The 13,180-nt window shown below is 38.3% G+C and overlaps 1 protein-coding gene across 1 annotated transcript in view; it reads right to left on the reverse strand.

Moving 5' to 3' along the window:
* Positions 1-2,166: 2,166 nt before the first annotated feature.
* LOC127203443 (vomeronasal type-2 receptor 116-like) overlaps positions 2,167-13,180 on the reverse strand; it is a 41,621-nt gene continuing 30,607 nt past the window's right edge. Inside the window, exons 5-6 of the mRNA XM_051162217.1 lie at positions 11,462-11,585; positions 2,167-3,071 (exon numbers count right to left, since the gene is read on the reverse strand). Coding sequence (XP_051018174.1) covers positions 2,167-3,071; positions 11,462-11,585 — 1,029 coding nt within the window. The remainder of the gene's footprint in view (positions 3,072-11,461; positions 11,586-13,180) is intronic.

Below are 13,180 nucleotides of genomic sequence, written 5' to 3' on the forward strand. Positions count from 1 at the left end.
GAGACTTTTGATGTCTTCTTTAATTTGGTTAGGGATTAAAGGGCTATTTAAACTGTTAACTGAACTTGATTTAACCTTTGCAGTTGAAATCTATCATCCATTTCCTTTAGATTTTCCCATTTTGTGGAATACAACTTTTTAAAACAAATTTTTAATTAATTTATTCTTGTTACATCTCAATGTTTATCCCATCCCTTGTATTCTCCCATTCCTCCCTCCCCTCCCCCCATTTTCCCATTATTCTCCTCCCTTATGACTGTTCCTGAGGGGGATTACCTCCCCCTGTATATTCTCATAGGGTATCAAGTCTCTTCTTGGCAACCTGCTGTCCTTCCTCTGAGTGCCACCAGGTCTCCCCCTCCAGGGGACATGGTCAAATGTGAGGCACCAGAGTACCTGAGAAAGTCATATCCCACTCTCCACTCAAGTGTGGAGACTGTTCTGACAATTGGCTAGATCTGGATAGGGGTTTAAAGTTTACCTCCTGTATTGTCCTTGGCTGGTGCCTTAGTTTGAGTGGGACCCCTGGGCCCAAATCTGCCTATCATAATGTTCTACTTGTAGGTTTCTAGGACCCTCTGGATCCTTCTACTTTGCCATTCTCCCATGCTTCTCTCATCTAGAGTCCCAATAGGATGTCCTCCCCTCTGTCCCAGTTTCCTGGTAAGTGAAGGCTTTGGTGGAACATGCCCCTTGGGTCTTTGTTTTTTTTTTTTTTTAATTTTTTTATTAATTCATTCTTGTTACATCTCAATGGTTATCCCATCCCTTGTATTCTCCCATTCTTCCATCCCCCCATATTCCCATTATTCCCCTACCCTATGACTGTTCCTGAGGAGGATTACCTCCCCCTGTATATTCTCATTGGGTATCAAGTCTCTTTTTGGCAACCTGCTGTCCTTCCTCTGAGTGCCACCAGGTCTCCCCCTCCAGGGGACATGGTCAAATGTGAGGCACCAGAGTACCTGAGAAAGTCATATCCCACTCTCCACTCAAGTGTGGAGACTGTTCTGACCATTATCCCATCCCTTGTATCCTCCCATTCTTCCCTTCCCCCATTTTCCCATTATTTCCCTCCCCTATGACTGTTCCTGAGGGGGATTATCTCCCCCTGTATATGCTCATAGGGTATCAAGTCTCTTCTTGGTAACCTGCTGTCCTTTCTCTGAGTGCCACCAGGTCTCCCCCTCCAGGGAACATGGTCAAATGTGAGCCCAGGGGTCCCGCTCAAACTAAGGCACCAGCCAAGGACAATACAGGTGGTAAACTTTAAGCCCCTACCCAGATTTAGCCAATGGTCAGAACATTCTCCACAGTTGAGTGGAGAGTGGGGTATGACTTTCTCACGTATTTCTTTGTTTTTTTTAATAACTGAATGATATTTCATTGTGTAAATGTGCAAGTTTCTTTTATCCATTCTTCACTTGATGGCCATTTAGATTATTTTCAGGTTCTGGGTATTATGAATAAGATGGCTATGAACAGAGTTGAGCAAGTGTCTTTGTTGTATGTTGGATCATCTTTTGGGAATATGCCCAGGAGCAGTATAACTAGGTCTTGACGTAGAGCTGTTCCCAGTTTTGAGAAAGTGAAAGATTGATTTCCAAAGTGGTTGTAGAAGTCTGCACTCCCAGCAGCAATGGAAGAGTGCTCCCCTTTCTCCACAACCTCACCAGTATGTGCTGACACTCAAGAGTTTTATCTTAGGAATTATGGGAGGAGGAAGATGGAATCTCAGAGTTGTTTTGATTTGCATTTCCCTGATGACTAAGGGTGCTCAGCATTTCTTTAAGTGCTTCTCAGTCATATGAGATTCCTCTATTTAGAATTCTGTACCCCATTTTTAATAAGGTTATTTTATTTGTTGGTGCTTAATTTACTGAGGTCTTTATATATTTAGGGTGTCAGCCATTTGTCAGATATAGGATTGTTAAAGATCTTTCCCAATCATTGGACTGTCATCTTATTCATTTAACAGTGTCCTTTGCCTTATAAAAGCATTTCCATTTTAAGAGGTCCAATTTGTTATTTGTTGATCTTAGAGCCTGTTGTCTCCTGTGCCAATGATTTTGAGACTTTTCCCCCACTTTCTATTCTAATATATTTAGTGTATCTGAAGTTTTGTTGTGGTATTTTTTATTACCTAAAATTTAAATGATTTTTCCTTCATGAATGGGTTTTGTGCCTGATATCAAGATAAGAGTTTTTATCTGGCCTTATCAAAATGATGTAGCATTTAGGGACAAAGATCAAGCCAAGGAGTGCTGAACTGGAAGCCAAGATAGAGAAAACTTCCATAGCCACCATGACCTTCCCCTTCGTGCTGTGGTAGACAGGGAGGAAGGTGACCCAGACACAGAAGAACACCTGCATGCTGAATGACAGAAACTTGGCCTCATTGAATGTATCAGGCAGATTCCTGGATAGGAAGGCCATGGTGTAGCTCCCAAGTGCCAAAAAGCAAAGGTACCCCAGGACAGAGTGGAAGGCGACTGCTGAACCCTTGTTGCACAGAAGGATGATGTGACCATGTTCAGCATGAGCATCTTGATCAATGAAGGGTGGAGAGGTAAGCAGCCAGATCCCACAGAGAACAAGTTCAATCAGCGTGCATACGGGAATGATAAAATTAGGGGCCCTTGATACCATTAGCCACCTCACCATTCTAGCTGGAACAGTGACCCTGAATGCAATAACCACTGTAATAGCTTTGGCCAACACTGTGGAGAGAGCCACAGTGAACAAAATTCCAAATGCTGTCTCCTGCAGGATGCACGAGGCTGTGTTGGGCTTTCCAATGAAGAGCAAGGAACTGAGGAAACAGACGATGAGTGTCAATAACAGGGTGTAGCTGAGAGCCCGATTATTGGCCTTGACAATGGGTGTGTCTCTGTGCTTTACAAAGACTGCAAGAACCACAGCTGTGAGAACAGAGAAACACAGCGCTGTGACGGTGAGAGCCATACCTAAGGGATCATCAAAGGCCAAAAAGCTCACAGATTTCTGGAGGCAGTGGTTCTTCTCCAAGTTTGCATAGTGACTTTCTGGACACTTCACACACTGATCCATATCTGTTTAGAAATGAAGGTGACTGTGAATCAATCCCCATGTTTTCCCTTTCTCCCTAAGCTGTTACTCAGCCTCAGCCCATTGAAATGTGTTCTAAATCAACTTCTTTTATTGTTTCAGAAACAAATACTTAAGTACTCCCTGAATTACTCACATCTACACAGTATTCTTTGCCTGGGATGCCAAAATCAAAGATTCCCAGTGCTTTCCTCAGTCTTTGCATTATTTCTCTGAATTTGTGACCTTGTTATACCTAAGATTAATCATAAGATTACAGAATTAGGACAAACTACACAACATACACTGTGCATCGTATCACACTCCTCAACCCTTCTTGCTTTTTCTGAGTCCTTTGGGAAACAAGGATGTGAGATGAGTCTCTCCCTTTTTAATCCTCTGACCACAAACTTGACTGAAATCACACCAAAGAGTGGTATATTGTACCCCAAACCTTGTGCTCCAATTCCTGCCCCACAACTCTACCTGCTGTCCTGTTAAAATTACTGACAATTGTTAAAACCCAATCCCAAGCATTTGCCTGCCATATCCACTTAAAAGAGACCTAACAGCCTTAAACCACACCCCCACTCCCTGGATTCTATGTTCCATCTGTTTCTTGGGGGCCTCCCAGAACCAGGTACCACAGGCCACACTGGTACTAGGAACCTCAGAGGTTCAAAGATCCAGAAATATTTTCAACAAAATCATAAAAGAAAATTTCCCTAACCTAAAGAAAGAGATGATTATAAACATAAAATAAGTTTACAAATCTCCAAATGTATTGGACCAGAAAGGAAAATATGCTTGCCATATAAAAATCTAAGATCTAAATGTACAGAACAAAGAAAAATATTAAAAGCTACAAGGAAAATGGCCAAGTAACATATAATGTCAGATCTATCAGAATTATACTGGATTTCTCAACAGAGATTCTAAAATCCAGAAGTGCCTGGAGGGACTCCTTGCTATCTCTAAGAGACCATAGAACCTATCAAAAATTTCAATAAACATAGATAGATAAAACAAGATTTTCCATGAAAAAAGCAATATTTGTCCACAAATCCATCCCTACAGAACATAATAGAGGAAAAACTCCAACTCAAGGTTAACTAAACCCAAGAAAACAAGGGCAATAAAAAACTTGATTCCAACAAAACCAAAGGAAAGAACACACACACACACACACACACACACACACACACACACACACACACACATCCCAAACAAGAGCATCAAAATAACAGGAATTAAAAATCATTGGTCATTAATATATCTCAACATCAAAGAACTCAATTCCTTAATAAAAAGACACAGGCTAACAGGAATGTTGGGAAAACAGGATTGTTTTGCATTGTGCTGCATACATGAAATACATTTCAGCACCAAAGACATATGTTTTCTCAGGGAAAAAGTTACAAAAAGATTTTCCAAACAAACGAATCCAAAAAGCAAGCTGGAATATCCATTCTAATATCTAATAAAATAGACTTCCAAAAAAATTAATCATAGTGATTTGTACACATCAAAGGAAAAATACACCAAGATAATATCAAAATTCTGAATATATATGTATGTATGTATGTCCCAAATGCAAGTGCACCCAAATGTTAAAAAAATACTTAAATTTAAATCACATATTGAAACCCACACATTAATAGTGGGAAAGTTCAACATCCCTGTGTTACCAATGGGCAGGTCATCCAGACAGAATCTAAACAGAGAAACAATGAAACTAATAGATATTATTATTCAAATGGATTTACCATATATCTACAGAACATTTTACCCAACAACCAAAGAATAAACCTTCTCAGCATGTCATGGAACCATCTCCAAGATTAACCATATACTTGGTCACAAAGCAAGTCTCTACAGATAAAAGAACAGTCACAAAAGTCCTTTTATCTTATCAGTCGACCATGAATTAAAGCTGGACTTCAACTATAGAAATGATAGAAACCTCTATATCCATTCAATATAGTACCTGAAAACTTAGTTGAAAAATAAGTACTAAATTAGATCCATATTAGATCTAATAAGATCTAAATTAGATCTATAAGAAAAATAGTAAAGTAGATCAAGAGGATACAAATTGGAAAGAAAGAAATCAAAGTATTGATATTTTCCGATGATTTGATAGTATAAATAAGTGACCCCAAAAATTCTACTATAAAACTCCAACATTTGATAAACACTTTAAGCTAAGTGGCTCAATACAAAATTAACTTTAAAAAGTAATGGCCCTTTTATATACAAATGATAAATAGACTAGGAAAGAAATTAGGGAAACAACACCCTTCATAATAGCCTCAAATAATATCAACTATCTTGGGATTCTTATAACCAAGAAATTGAAAGGTCTCTATGACAAGAATTTCAAGTTTTTGAAGAAATAAATTGAAGAAGATAGGAATATTTCCCATGATCATGGGTTGGTAGGAAAACATAGTAAAAAATGGTCATCTAACCAAAAGAAATCTACTAATTCAGCGTAATTCCCATCAAAAGTTCAACACAATTCTTTACAGACCATGAAAGAACAATACTCAACTCTATATGGAAAAACAAGAACCTAGGATAGTCAAAAGATTCTGTACACTAAAAGAACTGCTCTCTCATTTCAAACTGTACTACAGAGAAATAGTAATAAAACCCAGATGGTATTGGCATAAAAGTAGGTTCATCAATGGACTCAAATCAACGACCCAGGATTAACCCCATACCTATGGAAAATTGAATTTTTTTTATAAAAAATGCCAAAACTATACAATGAAAAATAAGCATCTTCAACAAATGTTGGTTGTCTAACTGGGTGTTTGCATATAGGCAAATGCTAATAGAGCCATATCTGACACACTACTTGAAACTCAAGTTGAAGTGGATCAAAGACCTCAACATAAAACTGGATAAAGCAAATCTTAGAAGAAAAAGTACAAAATAGCCTGGAGTACATAGGCACAGCAGACAACTTCCTGAACAGCACAGCAACAGTTCAGGCACTAAGATCAACCTAAGGTGGGGCTTGGATAATCCTGGGAGAAGAGGGTAGAAAAGATTTTAGGAGCCAGAAACGTAAAGGAGACTACAAAGAAACCCTATAGAATCAACTAACCTGGGCACATAGGGACCCACAAAGGATGAAATGCCAAACGGAAAGAATGTATGGGATGGGCCTAGGCTTCTGCACATATGTAAGAGGTGTGCAGCACAGTCTTCATATAGGACTCCTAGAGTGGGATCAGGGGATGACTCTGACTACATTGCCTGCTTTTGGATCCCTTTTCTCAAGCTTGGATATGTTGTCTATCCACAATAGGAGAAGATATGCCTAGTCCTACAGCGAGATAAGGCAAGTCAGGTTGATATCTATGGAAGGTCTCCTTTTTTTCTGGAGAGAAAGGGCAGACTGAAGGATAGGTAGGAGTGGAGATGAGTGACTGGAGAGGAATGACTGGAAAGAAATGGAGCTTTCATTCCCCGCTAGTAATATGTTGTTACATTTAGCTATGGCATTAATTTTTAACATAAGGGGGAGAACTTTTGAAATATTTCTAGATATTCAAAATGGGAAGATTTGAATACTCTGTTCCTAAATTTTGGAACTTTTATCTCGATTTAAAAACATATATACCCCAGTTTATAATGCCAAGTTTCTATTACATTAAACCTTTGTTTATTTTGAAAACTATTCCTTCACTAATATATTTTCTCTGTTCTATATTTTGAGCTAAACATTTATCATGATTATTTTCAAAAGAATCGAATCTCTTTTTTTGATATCCTGGGTCTTTTTTTCCCTTAGTGATCATGGCTCTCTAATTTTTCCACAAGATAGTTTCTGAACTCATTTCTCAACACTTATAAGTTACTCCTTTGCTTATAATATTAGTGTTTTGTTGTAGATTTTCTATTGTACAATGTGTGATTCAAGTACAGAATTCCATGTCTGACTTAAGTGAGATATATGATATATGCTTCATTACCTAATTTATTTAAGCATAACTCCTCTCTTTAAAAATAGGTGTGCTTATTCTACAATATTGAATTGGTGATATTGTTAGTTTTTAATTTTATCAAGTATATGTTCACCCAAATTTGATCATATGGTTTCAAAATATAGTTGCTAACAGAAAACAGAGTAGGATTTTGTATTGATGATTGCAGTTCTCTTTCTCTATGCAATATAGTTAAAATGAAATATTGCTAAAGATGTGAAGATGACCATGATTTTTAAAAACATATAACTGGTAAAGAGATGTTTAAGGATGAGATGAGTCGGCAAGTGTTGGTAGGGTCAGCACACATGGGATATATTGAATGCATATGGGGAATTTTAGAAGAGTGAACTTGACAAAAAATTGAACCAGATGGAGGCCATGCCTGCCAAAAAACCATGCAGGTTGACTGCAGACCTTCTCTCTATCTCTCTCTGTGTATCTTTCTCTCAGACCCAACCCCCCACTCTGATCCTTAGTACTACAATAGAACACCAGCTGCAGCCTCCCTTCCACCCTGCCAACATCTTCTGTGGATCCCAAAGATCATTCTCTCCTACTTTACCTACCTCTACTCTTCACCGTAGCCCAGCTTCCTACTCCAGAAGGCAAACCCTGGTAAACCACAGACCATGCTTGCCAGAAAACCAGGTAGGCTGCCCAAAGACCTTCTCTCCCTCTCACTGTTTCTCTAGACTGAATCCTTCCATTTCTTTCCCAGCTCTGCAGCAAAACAGCCTTGGCAGCCTTCTTTGCTCTTGCGGAGTTCACAGATCTTCTCCCTCTAACCCTCCTCTCCCCACTTGTTGCTTTTTCTCAGCTCCAAACTCCAGCAGGAACCAACTGCTGACTCAAGTGATGCTCTTCTCAGGGCAACAAGCAAACTAAAGTAGACCCATAGCAGTCCTACTGCTCCTGAGATTCCATCTCCTCAGTTTCAATTCCAGTTCTATAGGATAAAAGGTTTTGTTTCTGTTTTCTCTATGATCCCATCCACAACATATCACAAAGACTTTTGTCTTCAACTTTTCTTCTTGAAATTCATTCCAGTGTATGAACCTTCAACAGCAGCAGACATTCCTTGTGAACACATGAGCAGAGCAGCAAGTAAAACAGAATACACACAGCCATCACACTCCAAAACAAATCAAAAAAGAAAAAAGAAACCAAAGGAAAAACACCCACACTGCAAAGAAAAATATCCAGAAATCAGCTTCTAGACATATAAACATCCCAAATCCAGAGGCATTGGTGATAGCATGAGAAAATAATTGATGACAGCCATTTCTAAGCAAACACAAACAGTATACTTAGTACAGGGTAAACAGAGAAAATTTACAATCTCTGATTGGCCAAGAGAACTGGTTACTGATTCAAGACTTCCTTTTACAATATTCTTAGAGCTCCCTGAAAATGTAGTTTAAAGACAGGGGATAATTCAACATACATCCTCTGGAGGGATAGAACTCAGTAAATAAAATAGGTTAAATAAAATTACCTTTTACCACTTTATAGTGTAAATGATAAAACAATATAATAAATGGAGTTACATATAAATATTTAATGTTCATAAAAAGACACTTTCAGATACTTTCTGTTTATCTGGACAACTTTAAAACTGCAAACACTGTGAAAATAAAAGCAGGCTGTTATATAATAAACATGTTTGCTTTTGAGAAGACATTCTTTAGATTCTTTAAATTGGAGTTATAAGCTGAGTGTGTTGTGGCACATCTTTAATTTCAGCACTCAGGGAGGAAGAGACAGGTGAATTAGTGTGAGTTCTAGGCCAGCCTGGTCTACAACAATGACAGTTACACAGAGAAACAAACAAAAAAAGAAAGAAAGAAATGCTGTTATAAGGATTGTAATAGAAATAAAGTCTGTTCTATTTGGACTCTCTAATTGTGACTGAAGTTGTTATCCTGAACATATAATGAAAAATCAAACATAATCTGTAATTCTTGGATAATCATTATTCCGACTTTGTTCTGTGAACCCTGAATAAATAAAAAGTCACCTGATTGCTACTCAGTCTGAGATGCAGTATTCCCCTGACTACTATGCCCCACTCTTTCTTCCCTCCTCCCCTGGGGATGGAACTCTGCCATCAAACAGCAGTGGGAGGTCCCTGGAAATTACTCAGATATTTAAAAATTACTTTGTAAATTGTTTGAACAAATGGATGGAAATGAAAAGTTCACCCTGAGTGAGGTAAGTCAGATCCAGAAAGATAAATATCGCATGTATACACTTATATGTGGATATTAGGTATTATACAATTGAAAACAAATCTAAGCTCTATAGACACAGAGTAGTTAGAGAAAGGAACTGGGGGGAGTTACATAGATCTTGATGAAATGGGGAAATAGAAGAGATTTTATGGGTGGATGTGGGATGGATATAGAAAAAACACCTATGAAAAGAGAAATGAGAAAGAATTGAATGAAGGAATAAGGAGAAGCACAGTTAGAAACAAAGGGCAGTTAGGTGGCAATATGAAAACCTAGCACTGTGGAAACTTTCTACAATATATGAAGGTGATACTAATGAAGTCTCCAAATAAAGAGGAAGATGGAAACCCAGTTGGTTATCTCTTGTTAATAAAGTTTCTAGTCATGTAGATCTGGGTTAAATGAATTTGAGTTGTTGGATAAAAGGGTAAATCCCCAAATAATCCAAACTGTTGCCAAAACAATAGGTTGCTCTGCAAAAACTGACAGTAAAGTCCCACTTCTGAAGACAACAGAACACAACAACTCATTGAACACGGAGAAGTCAAAATGGTGCTAAATGTAACCATCAACTCCATATTACACTGTCTATGACACGGAAAGTCACTCTTTATACTGACAAAAGATAAGTGAAAAGATGAATCCAACTACCAAGTTTTTTAAAATCTACATTTAGTACTGCCCACCAAAGACGCTAGAATAATTGTGGCACAAACCTTGCTAGAGTAACCATCTGATGTCTTATTTGCTCCAAGACCCATTCAATGAGATGGAACCTATTCCTGATGGCTACCTGAGATTAGATAACCTGAAATTAGATAACCAAGAGACCTTGGGTAAAACTAATACCACTGGTCTCAAAGTATGACTCCTAATTGCATTTTGTCAAAGTCATAGATCAGTGTCTTCTTCAGACACCAGCAAAGAGTCTTTCTAATTTCCTCTTGCAGCAAAAGGAACAGAGACCCATACCCAGACATTATACAGAGAGAATAAGATAGATAGGTAGATAGATAGATGGAGAGAGAGAGAGAGAGAGAGAGAGAGAGAGAGAGAGAGAGAGAGAGAGACAGACAGACAGACAGACAGACAGAGACAGACAAAGACAGACAGAGACCTTGACACACACATCTCTGAGATGCCTTCAACTATTCCCTCCTCTCTGAGCTTACAGTACCCCATAGAAGATAAGTCTGAAGCAGTAGAGACAGATGGGGCAGAGGATGCCAGAAAAAACAAGGCTTTCTGTACCAACTAAGTAATATTTATATGAACGCACAGAGACGAATCACAGAGCCTACACAGGTTGGCACTGGATGATCTGCTTATATACTATAGCTTCCAGTTTAGTACTTTTATGGGATTCCTGAATGTGTAAACAAGTAAGTGTCTAATTATTGTGTACTCTCCTGGGGCTATTATTTTTTTCTGTTGTCTTGTCTTCTAAAACTTCAATGCAATGGTGTTTGTTTTATTTTGTTATGTGTTGCTGTTATCTCTTAGAATCCCGTTCTTTTCTAGTAAGAGCCAAGTAAGAAGTAGAACAGCATGAGATAAGAGCTGGAGAGGAACTGGGAGAGGTAGAGGGAAGGGAAAATATATTCAGATTATACTGTGTGAGAACAGACCCATGCTTAATAAAAGGGAGACAAAGAATGCAAAAACAAATTATATTAAAAATCTCTTTTAAGTAAAATAAAAGAAACTTAGTTATGATACAGATAAACTATATGTACTGTAAAACCCAAACCCAACTCACCAATCACTCGCTCTGAAAAAAGTCAACTTGTACTGGGAACAATCATTAAAAGGCTGTGAAAATACCCAAGCTTTAAGTAAATCCTGTGTGTGACTGAGTATGGTTTGAGAGAATAAAGAAATGTTGCTCAAAACACTGCATCTATGGTGAAATGAAAAAGACTGTTAACTTGTGGGAAAGGAGGCTCTCTTCAGAAATTAATTTCTGCAATGGAACAACCATAAATGTCTAGGATGATTTCTAGAGTATGTCCTTTAAAAGGGTGATAACATTAACAGCAATGCTTAAATCTCTAAACCAGATACAAAATTTATCTCTTATTTCTCTCCAGTCATTTTCCATTTTCTTAAGTATTGCTGACTCCTATGAACAGGTTGGAAAGTTCTCTGTAAGCCTGTATTTACCTGTCTCATTGGAAATCTCATTGTCTGCACAAGGAATACAATCAAAGCAGCAGACAGCCTTGCCTTCCTGGGCAGCTTTCCTGAATCCAGGCCTACAGTTCTCACTGCACACAGACTGAGGAATCTGAAAGAAGGGAAAGTTATTAGCATATATCAGACTTTTGTGAAAAATTCAAGTATAGTATTTCTGAGTATCATTGAACACTTAATTTGCAAATGCTTACCCATACAGTTAAAGATAAGGGATTTTAGTATTACTAATTTTGCCACCTTTTGAGCTACATAGTGCACACATTTAAATTTTTGTCTAATACCAGCAAGGTATTGCTAATATTAGGTCATTAAAGTAATGTTCTAGAAGGCCATGGTGTGCTATCAGATTCTGCCCATCTCTATACTCACTGGCTGCTAGGGAGAGCTTTTATATCTAATGTGGTTTTGAATGTTGATTGACATCTATACAACATTTGGCTACATTATGGAAACAAATCTTTGGACATTTCTATGAGGAATTTTATAGCGATATTTACGGGACATGAAAAAAGTCAATGCAAATTGGGGGTGAGTATTTTATTGGGTACTGTTACAGACAGAAGGAAAAGGAGATAGAAGGTGAAAATTCAAATTCTTAATTCCTGCTGCTGGTATATGAACACAATGTCATTGCAAACAAAACTGTCTTCACATCACTTGCTTGTGTTGACTGTTTATCTGAAATATCTAAGCAAGTATAATTCACACACACACACACACACACACACACACACACACACACACACACCTCTGTCATGCTATTCTACCTTTTCAGAGACTGACAAAGCAAAGATATCCTCTTACTTCTCATTGAAATTCCTTAGGCTATATTACAAAATAGAACTCTAATCACTGTTTTGAAGCAGTGCCAGAAATTTAACAGACACTATATTCATAAGAAGTGTGTCAAACAGCTAGCAAGCAGAGAGCAAACCCAGAGAAGGGGACTAAAGTGAAAGACCAAAATCTCATTGCCTCTACCCCGAAGAGGCCACAAGGCCACTGTTGTTTGACTGAATTCTGCACATTGTGATGTCTCCGGTGTTAACAGGTTTGGTGGTCTCTGATGATCTGTGTTTTTAGGGGTAGGTACAGACAATGCACCCAGGTTACCTCCTCTGTGTCCAGTCTCTGCTTGATGTTTCTTACTTAGGAGGGTCTGGGTGCTGAGGAGCAGGAAGAAAGATATTTGGGCAGAGATATGTGCCCAGCAGGCTTCTCTGGGGTGGAGGACAATGGAACTTTGTTCTCTCACCCAAGTCCCAACCTCTAGACTTCTTTTCAGCTTGTTCACTGTTTCTGCCCTAGGAGGGTCTGGCTGCTGGTGAGCAGGCAGAAAGATAACCTGACTTCTCAACAGAGACCATGAAATCCAGAAGAGCCTGGACAGCTGTCATACAGACACTAAGAGACTACAGAGGCCAACCTATAGTACTATATACAGAAAAACTTTCAATCACCATAGATGGAGGAAACAAGATAGTCCATGACAAAACCAAGTTTAAACAGTACCTAGCCACAAATCCAGCCCTTCAGAAGATACTAGAAGAAAAACTTCAACCAAAGGAGAGTAATTTTACCCAGGAAAACAAAGGAAATAAATAACCTCATATCCACAAAACCAAAACAAAGGAAGCACACACACACATATTACTATTACAAACATTAAAAAAATAGGAACCAACA

This window comes from Acomys russatus, chromosome 19 (genome assembly GCF_903995435.1).
Source record: "Acomys russatus chromosome 19, mAcoRus1.1, whole genome shotgun sequence".
NCBI lineage: Eukaryota > Metazoa > Chordata > Mammalia > Rodentia > Muridae > Acomys > Acomys russatus.